The following is a 17,400-nucleotide window of genomic DNA, read 5'->3' as shown; positions in this document are numbered from 1 at the left end:
ACCACACGTCCAGGAAACTGTTTACTGTGAATGCTCTCCTCTTCACAACCCAGCCTGCTTATCCCAGAGGTCTCGGTAACAGGCCCTTTTGGAGTTGTGGGTAAGGCTCTGGTGTGGCCACAGCACTGGTTCACGCTGTGGGTTCTCCATTCATTCCCCTTTCAGCTTCATGACTGAGCTGCATCCACACGCAAGGCTGGTGCATCAGACGGAGCAGGGCGGGCCCTGCCAACACAGCACAGCGCCCCTCACCCCCAGGCAGCCGACAGTCATCCCGGCTCAGGTCCACCCAGCGCATGGAGCTTCATGAGGCAGCTCTGGTTATGCTGCAAACAGCATGAGGGCATCTCCAGGTTTCCCACAAACGTGTCAACGTTTACGCAGAGCCTCTCACAGGGAACCAAGCAAGAACCCCACTGGATTACCACTGGTCTGGTCCCTCAAGAGCACTTCACTTTGTCTTTCCTCCACAGGTTGTCTCAGCAGAACTTCAGGAAAAGATAACAGACAAACATCTGTCCAACTCTCACTCTCAAAGGAAATTGTAGTGGTTTCTCCCACAGCATGACTCATCTGACAACACGGAGGGAGCGCTGCAAGGAGCTGTCCTCTGATTCAGAGACACACTCACGGGATCGGAGCACTAGTCATTAATTAGCGCGCACTTCCTGCTTCTCCCTCTCACCCTGCATTTAACCCCGGCTCCCTCCCTGGTTTGCATTCAGGGTCTACTTGGCCCTGGTGACTCCCCACACAGCTAAGGAGAGAGGTTACTGAGTCAGTGCCTCCCGCTGATCCATTCCGTGGAATTCAATGTCCAGCTTGTGACGTTTAATGAAACAGTGTCATTCCTCCTTCCCCGCAGCCATGGCTGCTGCCCTCAGTGTGCTTGACCATACTATTGTCCAAGCTGGGCTCCTTCTGGGATACGTGCAGCCTGTGCTATAAGGATACTTTCCATGGAAACCTACAAATTCAACCCAGGACCTGGTCCTACAGAATCAATCTCAATCTCTCTCTCTCTCTCTCTCTCTCTCTCTCTCTCTCTCTCTCTCTCTCTCTCACACACACACACACACACACACACTGAGCTTGTCCACACCTCTTCTGGGAATACATGCCAATCACATCCCTTCCAATGTACCTGCCCCATCAAACAGGGGCTTCACAACAAAAAATTCTGATAGTCTGATTAACTGGTATACTCTGCTTGGGACACCCCGAACCAGTTAAAATTCCAGATATATCTTAACTCAATGCTTTCTGGAGAGGAGGGCTAAAAGAAGATACACAGTCAGGGTTATAATCCCGGGTATGCCTGGGTCTGAGACATGAGTTCAGATTTCTTCAACTTTTACTTGCTTTCACATTTTTAAAAAAATATATTTTATTGATTTTTTTACAGAGAGAAAGGGAGAGGGATAGAGAGCTAGAAACATCGATGAGAGAGAAACATCGATCTGCTGCCTCCCGCACATCCCCCACTGGGGATGTGCCCGCAACCAAGGCACAAGCCCTTGACCTGAATCGAACCTGGGACCCTTCAGTCCCCAGGCCGACGCTCCATCCACTGAGCCAAAACAGTCAGGGCTTGCTTTCACATTTATAAAAGAGAAAGGTAACTCCATGTTTCTGAATGTAGACACGGAAAGCTAGAATTTCCAACGCTGCCAGAGTCCTGGCTCCTCATTCAGGTTCACTTGCTTTCATACCAGAGGAAATATTTCGAATGGGTGCCATTTAGAACAAAGTGCCTTTACCACCCTCCAACCCCCACCCCCCGTGTGCCCACTCAATGATGCTGCCAGCAGACAGCCCCTATGTTGCCACCAAGTGTAAGGAAACCTGCGCTCTTGTTCCTGCTCTGAGAAGAGTAATGTTCAAAAGGAGTCTGGAACCCCAAACGCTTAACCCCTTACTAGTTCTCTAAAACAAAGGGAATTTGGTTTCTCCTGGGAAGGGTTAAGGGTGCTGGCGCATGATCACATAATCTAGAGAAGGATGGTAAACTTTGCAGTCTGGAACAGCTTGCAAAAAGTTTACACTTATCTCCTTCTTCACTATCTGAGAGAGCGAGGCAAGACATCCAACGGACCGTGTGGCTAATCCCTTCCTTTTGAGGATGAAAAAACGGAGAGGCTCAAGGAGTTAAATGGCTCTGGTGTCTAATGGTCGAATCCCAAGTCAATATTCCTTCTACCATACTCCATCTCCGCCCTTCTAAATACAGCGGGGCCTTGACTTACGAGTGTCCCGACTAACGAGTTTTTTGAGATACCCGCTGTCTCTCCGCCGATTTTTTGCATTGAGTTGAAAGAGTAATTTGAGTTAACGAACTCCTTAACGAGCTCCTTAACGAGCTCGGTCTCCGAACGAATTAAACTCGTAAGTCAAGGCCCCACTGTACTCCAATTTGTCATCAGAGAAACCTCATTTATTTGCTGGGTAATGTAGTCTGAGAACGTTTACAGTACACATAACAATTTTGAACTGAATGAGATGAAATAGAGATTTAATGACAAGTACATCTCGTCATGTTTCACAAAGGTAGGCTAGAGCCCAGGAATGAAGATGCTCTTTAATTCTCAGGATAAATCTGAACCAAAAACCAAAACACAAAAACCAAAACAAACCTGGATCCCCTAACTCCTGGCTCAGGGTTCTTTTCCTACATCACAGAACCTCTTCACTTACTTTCAAACCCTTTTATGAATTTCACCAAGGAACTAGTCACTTATTTTTTCTATCCAAAAGAGAAGGCTAGTTTTATGTTTTATGTTATTTGAGGACAGAGTTACTTCAGATGTTTCAAATTATTACTCTAAAAAACTAAGCTTTGTCTCACATAAATGCTACTCTCCTACCGTGACAACGCACCCTGTTAATAAGTAACATTAATAAAAATAACTTACCAAGAACTTTCAGCTGAATCTTCTTATTTCCAACGCCAGGGGCTTTTTTCACTTTGCACTGATATGTGCCAATATCTGACAGCTGTAAATTTGTTACATTTATTGACGCATCCCCGGATTTGAGGTCACTACTGGTAAAATGTACTCGTCCTTTTAGATCTGGATAGTAGTCATCGTAAATTTTGTCTCCAGAATACAAAATAATCTAAAAGAAAACCAAAGTAAGACAGGAACACAACAATGAAGCAAAAGCTGTGTCACTGAAGGAGCTCTCGGTACACCATGCCACTGCAGGACCCCAAAACAGTAAGAACACATAGGCGAGGAAACCGCAGCTACGCACAGCACAGGTTAAGGAAATGGAGAGGGATCAATATGATCCTTGAGCGCGGTCACACACTCTCACTGGAAATGTGGACACGAAGACCGAACATGATTAACATGGCCCTGGATTAGAAGTTAGTGAAACTGGACAAGAACACAGAATTGTGAATTTCTATAACTATTTCTCAGAGGCTGCAGTAGGTATGCCAATCAAGTGTCTAAAAGCAAGCACACACCATCACCATCCCCAAAAGAGGGCTTATGATCATTTACCTGTGAAATCTAACAAAAAACACACACAAAAAAGACATTTTTGTCTTAATACTAAGCTAGAGGGTTAATATTTAATAATTGAGGGTTCTAGACTCTAATAGGTTAAAGTCATAAAGTAAACCTCTTAAGATGTGTGCCCAGGGTAACAGGATCTTTTAAATCTTCTGTTAGAAGAGCAAAGGCCCTTTCCTAATTCCACTGTGTTTTCTGAGTTTAATGGAAATACCTGATGGCTAAACTCAGTGGGAAAATAAAATTCTGTGTTAAACCTGGCTTGGAAGAGAATGATAATAGTCATCTCTAAGTATAACTAAATTTAATTCAACACACTTTATAATTTTTCACATGTGCTAAGAAATCCTTCATTCGGGTCATCTGAGACCCAAGGGCCAAAGAGCGGTGGTGCCAAACTCAAATAATAACCAGAAACATGACTATGGTCTATAGTCTGCAAATAATTTTTTATCTGAGATGTTAATTATGGAAAAGAGTACAATCAAAAGAAATGTCCTCTGTAGGAATTTATTGAGGGCAGGGACTTGGGGTCCTTTCTGTATTGTCACCTTCCTACCATGTTGACCCCCGTCCTCACTCACTCAAGATCTCTTATTTATATATTCAGTGTCTGCTTCGAGGAAGCCCTCAATCACAGTAGACAGCTGAAGGTGCACAGCCGACTTACTCTGTAAACACGGCCATTACTCTATTTGCTCAATCTTCTCGCCACACCCATGTGTCAACAGCAGTACTAACTCCTCCAAGGAGGCTGCCCTATGTGCCTTTGTATTTAACCATGGGCTCCCCAGAAAGTTCAATCTACAGTATTTTCAATCCCCCATTTTGCTACTCACACACTTTAGGAGTCTTTTGATGAGGGCCTGAGAAATAAGATGTGTCCCCACTGGTAGCGACTTTGTAAACTATCACAGTCTTTTCCCACGGAGACAAGGTTATGAACGGCAGTTAGGAAACGGGGAACTAACAAACACTTACTAGGCAATTTTGGTTTCTCTTCACAATCCTGCAGGATGGTGGTCTTACCCACAGTTATCCTTTAGCTACAGGGAAGCTGTGACTCTCCCAGATCAGCTTTCACACAGCTAAGATGCAAACCAGATCCCTTTGAGCTGGCACAGTATTTTATTAACATTTCCATATGGCTGGTACCCATGTCACACTTGAGGAAACAGAGGCTTCTGGAACATGGGAGGCAGTACAGGACGGTGCAAAGGATACTAAGGTGCAAATGGGGGCAAGTCAGAGAGACCTGGCTTCAAACCCCAGCGGCAATGTTGCCAGCTGTGTGACCCTGAGAGGGTTCATTCAAATCTCCGGGCCTCTGTTTTCTCCTCCTCGTGTGTACACAATAATTCTCATTTTAGAGTGTTGTTTTAAGGCTGAAATACATATAATTAAAGCATATGAAATACCACAGAGCACAGAGTAAGTACACAGTCCATGGTATGCTGTCTACTGCCTGAAGAGATTATATAAGGAGTAAGGATGGAAATTTCTCCAGCCCAGTGCCCCACCACACTGCCTGCTAATATAAATAAGCTAGAGGCCCGGTGCACCAATTCGTGCACCAGTGGGGTCCCTCTGCCTGGCCTGCGGGATTGGGCTGAAACCAGCTCTCCAACATCCCCCAAAGGGTCCCGGATTGCGAGAGGGTACAAGCCAGGCTGAGGGACCCCACCCGTGCCGGGGGGAGGGACCACAGGAGGGCTCCAGGGCATGTCCGGCCCATCTTGCTCAGTCCCGATCAGCCGGACCCCAGCAGCAAGCTAACCTACTGGTTGGAGCATCTTCCCCCTGGTGGTCAGTGCACGTCATAGCGACTGGTCGTCCAATCGACTGTCTGCCCCCTGGTGGTCAGTGCACATCATACTGAGTGGTTGAGCGGCCTTAGCATATCATTAACATATTACACTTGGATTGGTTGAACAGCCGACTGGTCAACAGGACACTTAGCATATTAGGCTTTTATTACACAGGATTAAAAGGGCACAGCTAATATAGAATGTAGCTAAGTTCTATGAAAGCATCCTCTTCTGCACCCATCTCTCCCTAACCCTTCTAGCTTTCTTTGGCCCCAATTGTACTGCGTTACACTCCAGGGCTCATTTTTGTAACCCAAAAGTAGACGCTTAAACCCTGGTTTCCTACTATCTCACAAGTCCTGCGGGAAGCAAGGCTGTGCCTCCCACCCCTCCCAGGAATAGACACACAAGACTATGGACACACACCGGGCTTCTTGGTCTCTAGAAGCACCTTGTTATGGCTTCACTTATGCGTCTTAAGCCAAAAGCATTTAAGTAAGACCGCACTCTCCATCCATTCATCTTAACCAGGAGGGCGGAGTCCTGGGCTGGAAAGGGAGATGGGCACTGCGCTGCCAGGGCCGCGATGGTACGCAGGGCCTCAGGTAGAAAGAAGCCTGTGTTCAACGGTGCTGGCCCTCCATGGAAAAGGGGTGGGGGGTGGGATGAGAAGAGGAAGGCAAGGAGGAAGGAAACAGGGCATCTGGGCTGAGCAGACAGAATGAGTCCATTTCAATTTACTTTGCTGAGGGAGACAGAAGGAATTTCCAGCAGCAGAACCAGGACAGAGGTGTGTCCTTGGAGGGAGTGGCCCTAGTCATTCTCAACTTGGGAAAGTACCTTAATTATTTCCTTCACAAATACATCACGGGCAAACTGCCTGGATTTGCTAAAAATAGTAATTACCATACTGCCCTGATTCAGCCATTAACTGGCTGAATAACCCACCCCTTCTTTTACATGGATCATAAGTAAAAATAAAATTTCTAAATATGTACATAGCTGACCCTCAAACAATGCAGGGTTTAGGACTACCAGCACCCACCCCACACCGAGTAGAAAATTTGCATATAATTTTTTTTATCCTCACTTGTGGATATGTTTTAATTTATTTTAGAGAGAGAGGAAGGGGGAGAGAGAAACATCAATCGGTTGCCTCACTTTACACAACCCAACCAGGAATTGAACCTGCAACCTTTTGGTGTACGGGACAATGATCCAAACAAATGAGCCGCCCAGCCAGAGCTGCATATATAACTTCTGAATGCCCAGAAAGTTAACTGCTAACAGTCTTCCACTGACTGAAAGCCTTCCCAATAACACAGTCAGTCAATCAGGACATATTGTATATGTTATATGCATTCAATACTGTATTTTTACCAAAAAAAAGTAAACTAGAGAAAAGAAAATGTTATTAAGAAATTCATAAAGAAGAGAAAATACATTTAGAGCATTTATTAAAATAATCTATGTATAATGGAACTGCACTGTTCAAACTTGTGTTGCTCAAGGGTTAAATGTATTACCATATTCCTCCAAATATGTGGACTTATTTCCTTCTCCCTGGTCTAATGCAATTTATTAACATTGACTTTATTTTTTATTAAACGTGTCAGATGAAGCTAATATGCAATATTCTAAATGAAGTGAAATATTTTGGTACTATAAAAAGGCAAAGAGTGATTACTATACATATATATTTATTTAGAGATGAGATTACTGGGCAATTTTCCTCCTCTGTGCTACTTTTGGCTTTCCATTAGGCTCTTTTCCTATCTAATAATAGAGAAACATGGTAATTAACTGTAACTTTGCTACCCTTCCCATTGGCTGATCAGTGAGATATGCAAATTAACTGCCAACCAAGATGGCGGCCGGCAGCCAGGCAGCTGAAACAAACATGAGGCTTGCTTGCTCCAGTGACGGAAGCCAAGGTTCCCTGCCTGCCGCAGCCCAGCTCTGAGCTCCAATGTTACAGATGCAACAATGTTACAATTATAGAAGCTAAACAAACCCAGAAACCTGCTTTCAGCCGCCAGTGGGCTCAGCGCTTAGAGCGTCAGTGATGGCAACAGAGTTTCAATTATAGAAGCTAAACAAACCCAGATATCTGCTTTCAGCCAGCCACAGCCTCAGAGCTGGCTCTCAGCTCCAGTGACAGCTATAGAAGGTAAATAAATCCCAGAATTTAAAAAAAAAAAAAAGGAAAAAAAAGAGGCTGGGAGCTTCAGTTACCCGCCAGCCTGAAAACGGCCCTCAGCCCCTCACCCAGTCTGGCCCGGCACCCCAGTGGGGACCCCCACCCTGAAGGGGGTGTGGCCAGCCTGAAAACAGCCATCAGCCCCTCACCCAGGCTGGCCAGGCACCCAAGCGGGACCCCCACCCTGATCCGGGACACCCTGATCCGGGACACCCTTCAGGGCAAACCAGCTACCCCCCCCACCCGTGCACCAGGCTTCTATCCTATATAGTAAAAGGGTAATATGCAAACTGACCCTAACAGCAGAAAGACTGGGAATGCCTGGTCACTATGACACACACTGACCACCAGGGGCAGACGCTCAATGCAGGAGCTGCCCCCTGGTGGTCAATGCGCTCCCACATGGGGGAGCTCTGCTCAGCCACAAGCCAGGCTGACGGCTGCCAGTACAGCAGTGGTGGTGGGAGCCCCTCCTGCCTCCTCAGCAGCGCTAAGGATGTCTGACTGCAGCTTAGGTCTGCTCCCCGCTGGCAAGTGGGCATCCCCCGAGGGCTGCCAGGCTGCCAGAGGGATGTCTGATTGCCATCATAGGCCCAATCCCCCAGGGAGCAGGCCTACGCCAGCAGGTGGTCATCCCCCGAGGTGTCCCAGACTGCAAGAGGGCACAGGCTGGGCTGAGGGACACTCCCTCCCCGCTGAGTGCACAAATTTTTGTGCACCGGGCCTCTAGTTATTTTATAATTAAAGATTTTTCTATAACAATATTTTGATAGTTGTGGGCTCAATCCCTGGCCTGGGTCAGGGCACCTGTGGGAGGTACCAATCGATGTATCTCTTACATGGATGTTTCTCTCTCTCTTTCTCTCCCTCTCTCTCTCTCTCTCTCTCTCTCTCTCTCTCTCTCTCTAAAAACCAATGGAAAAATATCCTCCAGAGAGGATTAAAAAAAATAATAAATATGGAGAACAGACTCTGCAATAATATGTAACTGTTATACCCTGCTACACTTAATGACCCTTATACTGGTATCAGAACTCTTGTGTTAAAAGCTAGAAACTCAATCCTATCGACTTTTCACCAAGTCTAACTTGCTTGCCGACCCTTAACACACACTATGCACATTTCTGCCGTGCCATCATGTCTGCTCCACTACTTCCTGACGCATCCACACTTTACAATCCTGATTTTCAGGAGTTCCCGTGCCCCTAGCCTATGTGGGCAGCGCAGTGACGGGCACCGAAGACAAGTTCCACAGACAGCTGCTGAGCGAGCGAGCAAGCACTCGGCCAACTTACCACTTGATCCACCTTCTGATTATCGGCTGGAGACAGCAGCCACTCGATGTCCAGGGGTCCCTGGTCTTCCGGACCTTGAGTAAATTTGCAGGGCAAATAGGCAGTTTCCCCTTTGGCCTTTTCAATCATGTGGTCAGGACTGGTGATAGTCAAACTTCTGGTGACATCTGGAGAAGGAAACACACAAACTAAGCATCTGAACCCTCGGCCCACCCAGCCGTTCAGAAGGGACACAGGATGCGGTGGAAACAAGATGCGATTTGGGACCAGAGTAAGAGAGTTCAAACTCAACGGTGCCCGGTTTTCAGTTTGTGCCTTTGTAAAATTAGAATGACAACATAATATCTTATTCAATATAATTTCCTTTAAGAGCTCGGTGAACTTCCCAACTGTATAGAGCAGCGGTTCTCAACCTGTGGGTCGCGACCCCTTTGGCGGTCAAATGACCCTTTCACAGGGGTCGCCTAAGACCATCCTGCATATCAGATATTTACATTACGATTCATAACAGTAGCAACATTACTTCATAACATTAAGTAGCAACGAAAATAATTTTATGGTTGGGTCACTGTATTTAAAGGGCCAGAAGGTTGAGAACCGCTGGGATAGAGGGTGTTTATATCCAAGCAGGTGTTTAAAACTGAACTGAGCTGGAGTCTCTGAAAGGCCAGTTGTGTCGTGCCAATTCAAGGCGACATTAGCCATGCTCGCCTTGGTGCCACCAACACAATGGGATTCCTTATCGCTGGGACGCATGCTGATGAATTCTGACACCTTTTTTTTTTCTTTTTTAATTCTAAGGTGTTCTTTTTTGTTTTGATTCCATAACTTTTATTGAATGCTTGAAAATATTTCTAAGTTAAGTGGGTAGATCCCAAGAGTTCTCATCATAAGGAAAGTAACCTATTTTTCCTTTTTCTTTCTTCTTTTGTGTATCTCTATGAGCCGATGGATCTTAACTAAATTTATTGTGGTTATTATTTCACACTCTGTGTAAGTCAAATCATGCTGTACATCTTAAACTTATGCAGTGCTGTATGTCAATTATATCGCACAAAACTGGAAAAGAAGCCACCAAAACAAGATGAGCCCCAAACAAATGTCCAAGAGGTCCTGCTGACTGAGTTTGTCATAAGAGATGGCTTAACCCCACTGAAACACTGTAAGTACTAAAAAAGGAGTATCCTTCTTCTTGAGTTGGGGTTGTGAACACAATACAATACACAACTGATGTATTATAGAATTGTATCCCTGAAATCTGTAATTTTATTAGCCACTGTCACCCCAATAAATTCAATAAAAATAAAGGTAAAGTCTCCTCCTTGCTGCGAATGATTTACAACAAAACTATCTTTTACACACATAAAAGGTAGAAATAACCACTGAGCAAAATGGCACCATTTCTTAATCTATATAAGAGTAAAAATACCAAGTTCAATCAATTCACATCTTGGTTTTTTTTAAAAAAAAGCAATTTTGTTCATATTAATTCACACATGAAAATAGGTCTGTTCACTACTCATGTCTTATGAAAGATCAAAGTTTGAACAACCTAACAATTCGGTATAAAATGCAGATGTAGTCTGTAAATGAACTATCACACAATACTTAATTTTTTATTATTTACAATGTAAATGATTGCATAGCACTAGTTTGTCAATCTATGTTTCCCTTGTGAGGACATTTGAAACATCTAATCCAGGGGTCCTCAAACTTTTTAAACAGGGGGCCAGTTCACTGTCCCTCAGACCGTTGGAGGGCCGGACTATAGTTTAAAAAAAAACTATGAACAAATACCTATGCACACTGCACATATCTTATTTTGAAGTAAAAAAACAAAACGGGAACAAATACAATATTTGTATTTGCATGTGGCCCGCGGGCCGTAGTTTGAGGCCCCCTGATCTAATGTATGCAGAACCAAAGTTTCAACTGAACAGCAGATTTCAGCAGCTCTCCCATTTAGGACTCTCCATCACCCACACTAACTTCCGTGGCTGGATTATGACCTGGAAGAGGCCCGAAGCACTAAAATCATGCACTGTCCATGGGTCCTGGCTTCCTCCCCATCTCTTCCCTTGCTCCTTCCATAAAAATAAACACATGAGAGAAAAATTAGAGTAAATCCAAATCCTAATCCTCTATAATGAGGACAAACCAAAAATGAGGACTTAGCCATCCCATGGTCCTTTCCATTAGCACATTGGCTATCACTTGTAATAAGATGCTAATAAAGTTGAAGAAGCCAAAAGATTGAGAATGAAAGAAAAGCCAGGTTACATTCAAGACCATTTATATTCAGGAGCCATCCTAAGCGTTTTATCACATTTAAGTGCACTCCTTAAATAGCAGATTAAAACCGGACACAGACTCTCTACTCCCGTAAGTCAGAGGCTGGCCTAATACTGACCAGTAGAAAACGGCATGAGTGCAGCTATTCTGAGGTGAGGCCCCAAAAGGCCTTGCTGCTCCCACTCTTGCCCTCTCAAATCCCTGCCATCTGCCACCGAATGAACAAATCACATAGAAGAGAACTGAGGTGGCTGACCAATAGCTGCAACTGCCCATAACGCAGGCCCCCTAGAACACTGAGCCGCAGTCCAGACCAGCTGTAGGCAGTTGCAGTGAGCCCAGAACTTCCCCTCTGAGCCTAGCCTAAACTGTCAACCCATAGGATCAGGAACTAACACATATTTTTGTTTTCAAGTCTCTAGAATTTGGGCAAAGATTGATGACAATACACCATCCAAATCCATTACTTCAGCCCAAATAGACTGCTTAATATTGCCTCCAAGAAATCCATACCACTCCAATCTGCATTTCATATCTAACATTTCTATTTAAAATTATGTGATTTGATGTTTATGTGTATGACCTCAAATGTCTCTCCTGAATTAATATTCAATCCCCAAATACACACTTTCTATCATCTATATGTATAAAAGCCTAAGCGACTGTCACGACCGAACAACTGGAATGACCGGTCGACCAGTCGCTATGATGTGCACTGACTGCCAGGGGGCAGACGCTCAATGCAGGAGCTGCCCCCTGGTGCTCAGTGTGCTCCCACAGGGGGAGTGCCGCTCAGCCAGAAGCCAGGCTGACGGCTGGTGAGCGTGGCTGCAGCAGCGGGAGCCTCTTCTCCCGACTCCAAGTCAGTGGGCGCAGTGGGCCGGGATGAGTGCAGGCGGAGAGGCACGGGCTCGGGCTCTTCCCTGGCTGCACTGCTACATCCCCCAAGGGGTCCCGGACTGAGAGGGTGCAGGCCAGGTTGAGCCCGCCCCCCAACCCCCAGCACGAGTCTGTGCACCAGGCCTCTAGTTTCTAATAAACTGTGTTCCATACCTACCTCATTCACCAAAGTAGCACTCCTCTACCTCTTAGCCTAGAATGATTTTTTTCTGTTTCTCTACAAGTGCTCACAGTACTTTACTTTCTGCTATCTGTATCACCCTTCTGGCCTTCGCATATGGTATCCTGGAGATTTTTCCCTGGTAAACTTTACTGTGAAGTTGACTCACATGGTTTTGTCACATCTTCTAGATGAGTTTATGTGCTGCCCATACTCCCTAGTGCTTTTAACTGATTCTTTATAATGTTGATTTATCATTAAATCATTAGTTCCATTACAGCTGGGAGAAATTATGGACACCTCTATGTCCCATTGTAGTTCCTTGTACATTAGAAGAAAAAAATCGATGACTAAATTATAAAGTTGATCAATTTTAGAAATGCTGAAAGATTAATGAATCTGCCAGTTGAATCCTGCTACTTGAAGATCTCCTTTCTATAGCCATGACAATTTGTTGCCTGTATTTATCTTGGTAGTAATACTTTATGCATTGAGTAAGATAAAAACAATCTGAGTACAGTCCAGAATGAAACTTCCATTCCAAAATGAATCAAGACACAGCACTAAAATATAGAGGTAAGACTATGAGAATGAAAATTTGCTAAAAACAACAACAATTAAAACTTCCTGATTACTCTATGCTTTTAGGGTTTTTATTTTATTAAATTAAATTTAAAAGTTAAATGACATCAGCCATATAAATTTTTCTAAATTCAAATTAGAATAAAATACAACTTTGTTTTTGTAATAGTACCTTTTATTCTTATTTAATACATAAAAAACACTTTTATCTTTAAAGAGTTAAAAACAGTTAATGAGAGGAAGCACTGGGGGAAGCGTGAAGTCCCCATCTGTGGAGCACGTGTGTGTGGATGCTTTCCCGTCTGAAATGCCCACTTTCTCCCACTGAGAGCACCTCCGCCACTTATCACAGAACCGCCACCTTTCACCTCCTCTCAAAGGCTATCCCCGTCCCCACAGGCAGAGTTAACCACTTCCTCCGAGATTACGCGATTACACAACACTCTCATAGGCAGTTGTTTACACGCCCTGCCCTTAAGCAAATAGGTTCATTCCCCGAACAGATTCTCTTTGGAGGGTATATCCCCAAGCCTTATTTTAGTTAGTAAACCCTCTGGACCTGTGGTTTCACAAAACTACAAAACTGAGAATGGGGGGCGGAGCTCAGAGTAGAGGGAAGGTGAAGGAGTGATGAGGGTAGAGAGGAGAGGCCTGCCAGACCTTGTGGGGAAAGCAGGAAGGCCATGGGAAGACCCGTATCCAGGGAAGCAAAGGGGTGGAGCAATGAAGCCGACAGGAGACAGAGCTGGGAGGGAGCTGAGCAAGCCTGGCACGTGCTGATGGGAGCAGTCCATTGCTTATTACTTTACTACCCATATTACAATAGATGTTAGCAAATCTGGTTTAAAAAAAACTAACATGATCAGCCCTAGCTAGTTTGGCTCAGTGGATAGAGCAGTGGCCCGCAAACTGAAGGGTCTCGGGTTCGATTCTGGTCAAGAGCACGCTCTCTCATATCGATGTCTCTCTCTGTCTTTGCCCCTTTGTACCACTCTAAAAATCAATGGAAAAAATATCCTCAGGTAAGGAATAACTAAAAATAAATTAAAAAACTAACATGATTTCAACTTTATATGCAACTTTATGTACAATTATATACAATTATGAGGGAAATACAACATTAAGAAAAACTTTCAGTTGTGACTATTCTAAAATCACAACTATGGATGAAGAAAAGCTGCCTGGCTATCTCTGAGCTATCTCTGCAACATCAAGCAGAAAATGATTACCACTGATACGTGGCTTCTCAGAATTTCTGGAGTCATTCCAAAGATAACAACAACAACAAAAAAGAAAAATTAGAAATGAAAATTTAAATTTAATTCCTAAAGTCCTGTATATTTCTTTAGTTTCTTGGGATGGGGTATATTATGACTACCTTAACATCAGCTGTGATGAAGAATTTGACATTGAGTTTTTTTGAGAAATGTCAAAGAATGTCCTAAGGGTTTACTATTTTAAACAGAGGGGACACGTTCATTCCATCAGATTGTTGAGTTCAGATCACAAAAGTTAGAAACCTTGCATAGGAACACTACTTAAGCCCTAGCTGGGTTGTTCAGTCGGTTGGAGCATCATCCCATACACCAAAGGTTGTGGGTTCAATTCCCAGTCAGAGTGTTATATAGGCAGTTAGACATGAGCAGAGCCAAGACGATGGGCCAGGTACAGAAACTCACCAGATGCCTAGTAGCAAGGGACAAAACTGGAAAACAAGAACCTCGCCCCCAGGATAACCTATCCTCTCCTGTCATATCACTGATCATGTAGTTTGTAACCTCTGATTTTTCATATCGCTAGTCATGCAGTTTAGTCCCCGACCTTTTCCTTTCTAAAGATAAGAGATGGGTCTCAGTTGTATTTCAGCTCCAGGCTCAGAAAAGCAGCAAAATCAGACAAGGGATGCTGTGGCTGCCTCAAGACTAGCTGCATTGACTGATGACCCCCACCCTGTTGCTGACCAGCAGACCAATCATCAGAGACCATGACCCGCAAAGGACACACCTGAAAAGCTGATAATCTATTGCAGCGGTTCTCAACCTCTGGGTCGAGAACAATGAAAATACATCCTGCATATCAGATATTTACATTATGATTCATAACAGTAGCAAAATTACAGTTACGAAGCAGCAACGAAAATAATTTTATGGTTAGGAGTCACCACAACATGAGGAACTGTATTAAAGCGGCATTAGGAAGGTTGAGAATCATATCCCCTAATATTCCCACCCTTAAAAGCCCTTAGGCCAGAGGACCTTGTGCTCTCCCTCCAGGAGCACACCCATGCCCTTCCCTCCCCCTACCCATCCTGGGTATTTAACTTTACCTTCCTCTCTCCTTCCCTTGCCCCTCTCAGGGGCATTACCTTTACCTTCCTTATTCCTAACCTCCAAGGACACCTGTTTCCTGAGCCCATTTCTTCTACCACTCACTTCTTCAATCTCTGTGATTTTCTAAATAAAATGCCTCTTATAGTTTGAGTCTGGGCTCTGAATTCTTTCTTAGCCAGAACTCAAGTACCGAGGCTGTTGAACCCAGGTCTGGGTCTGACCCCCACGGTCTAACACCATGTGCCAGTCTAGCACCTGGTGCCGCTCTGGCCAACCCAACCACCAGGTAATCTGGATCATTTCCCTTCCCTCTTCACCAGATGCTAATTCCAACCTGTGCCAGTTTCCTCCTTCCTTCTCGCCAGGAAGTAACATTGGGATTAGCAATATTTAAAAAGTCATCTAAATAGTGTTTCTAGAAAGCAAAAAGAACGCTTTACGTAAGTTAGTTCTAGTTCCCTACTCCAGCTAGGCTTTTAACACTGCTAGGGGATTTAAAACAAACAAACAAACAAACACTTAAGGAAGCTAGAAATAATGCTCTTTGCTATCCAGTAGGAGTTTTGGTTGTTTAACTCCCATGTGTGCGACTCAGTACAGTATGTTAATATGTATACAGAGCTAACAATAGATACGTTGAAAACGAGAAATGATATTGTGGATGAAAGGGGCCACATACGAACCTGACAAGCTCAGGGGAGGCCTGCATGGCAGTCTTGCAAACTAGAGACCTAAAGTAACCACAAAGGATGGTCTGAAATTAAACTTTAACTAAAAGCAGTTGCCATGTGTGGTTACATCCTAGACCTGTATCTTCACTGAAAAGGTCAACCTTTACCTTAACGGAACCTATCTGTCTTTGCATCTATGATAACATACACTTTGAAATGTCTGCACAACCTGTAACTTCCCTTTTTCTGGAGCCCCTGGGGCACAACCAAATGTGCTAGGCGCCAGGACAGATACCACAAATTCCTTCATTATCATGTTCATTGTTCCTGCACCCACCTAAGTATGTGTCCATCATTTTACTTTTTATCCAATCCCAGGGACTTCTCCCCCCCCACTTTGCTTTCTCCTGCCTCTCTAGTCTATCACCAGTGGATTTCATGTAACCCAGCCAAGTCCCTTTCCTTTGACTGCAATGTATGAACACAGATGTAACCCGCCATTCTCTGGAGCATTATCTCAATTCGTTGAGGTTCTGCTTCCCGGCATACGTCGACAGTTTGGCTCAAATAAACTCACAAATATTTTTTACAGGTTTCAATGTTTTTTTACGTTAACATTACTAAGTATACTTATTTGCTTTTCTATGCATTTTTTTTTTAAATATAAATTCCCAGCTCTCCACCCACTAGGAGAAATTGAAAAGCAGACACCCAGGAAATAAACAGAAATGGAAATCATCATCTTGACAATAAATAGTAACCAAGAGTGACTGAGGTCAGGCACTTTCAGAATACTTCAAACGTATTAATTCTTCCAGTTCTCATAACAACTCTGAGGGAGGTACTACTGCTATCCCCGCTGTAAAATGAAGGAACGGAGACACTGAAGGGGGAACAAGACACAAATGCAGGCAGCCTGGCTCGCAAGCCGCACTCCCCCTGTAAGCAGCAGTCCACCAGTAAACACCCCCGGGCACAGAGGACTCATTTTACAATCACTATAAACACAGCGTGTTATCAGACCCCATTCCAATCACCACGGCGGGTGAGGGCTTGGAATTTATGCTATTCTTCTCCTTTACACATTTCTAAAGGGAGAGCATTTTAGGTAGTACGTGGCTCAAGAGTTTGGGTGAACCTTTTTTTAAACAGAGAAATAAATACTAGACTAGGAATCCACTGTCAAAGCTTGATCCTTTTGGACACGTTGCTTCTCTAGGGCTCAGACATAAATTAAGGGTGTTGAACTCAATTATCTGTTGCAGATCTAAATATGCCCTGATTTTAGACCACCCATCAATCAACCAACAAGAAGCCGTCCCCTGACATCCACCACCTCCTCTCCCAACCACAACTCAAAAAGGCAGGAGCAGCAGTTCTGAGTTCACCTCACCAGTGCTGACATTTCTGAACCAGTAGCACACTGAATTCGGGAAGCAGTCCTGCCCATTCATAGTGCTGGCTCTAAAGTCAGATCTGGCCCAGCTGGTCAGTGGTCCAGCATCGACCCATGACCAAAGGTTCCTGGTTCCATTCCCGGTCAGGGTATATGCCCAGGCTGCAGGCTCGATCCCCCGTAGGGGTGTGCAGGAGGCAGCCAATCAATTTGTCTCTCTCATCAGTGTTTCTATCTCTCTAACC

At 44.4% G+C, this 17,400-nt stretch overlaps 1 protein-coding gene across 2 annotated transcripts in view; it reads right to left on the bottom strand.

Annotated features, from left to right (window-relative positions):
- The window catches only part of CXADR (CXADR Ig-like cell adhesion molecule), a 59,228-nt gene that overhangs the window by 25,053 nt on the left and 16,775 nt on the right, over nucleotides 1-17,400 (bottom strand). For both annotated transcript variants that reach the window (XM_036349377.1, XM_036349378.1), the window contains exons 2-3: nucleotides 8,825-8,991; nucleotides 2,913-3,117 (exon numbers count right to left, since the gene is read on the bottom strand). In XM_036349377.1, coding sequence (XP_036205270.1) covers nucleotides 2,913-3,117; nucleotides 8,825-8,991 — 372 coding nt within the window. The remainder of the gene's footprint in view (nucleotides 1-2,912; nucleotides 3,118-8,824; nucleotides 8,992-17,400) is intronic.

The sequence above is a fragment of the Myotis myotis genome, unplaced genomic scaffold (genome assembly GCF_014108235.1).
Source record: "Myotis myotis isolate mMyoMyo1 unplaced genomic scaffold, mMyoMyo1.p scaffold_m19_p_2, whole genome shotgun sequence".
NCBI lineage: Eukaryota > Metazoa > Chordata > Mammalia > Chiroptera > Vespertilionidae > Myotis > Myotis myotis.
The sequence above is the reverse complement of the archived record's forward strand: the minus strand, read 5'-3'. Positions and strand labels throughout refer to the sequence as shown.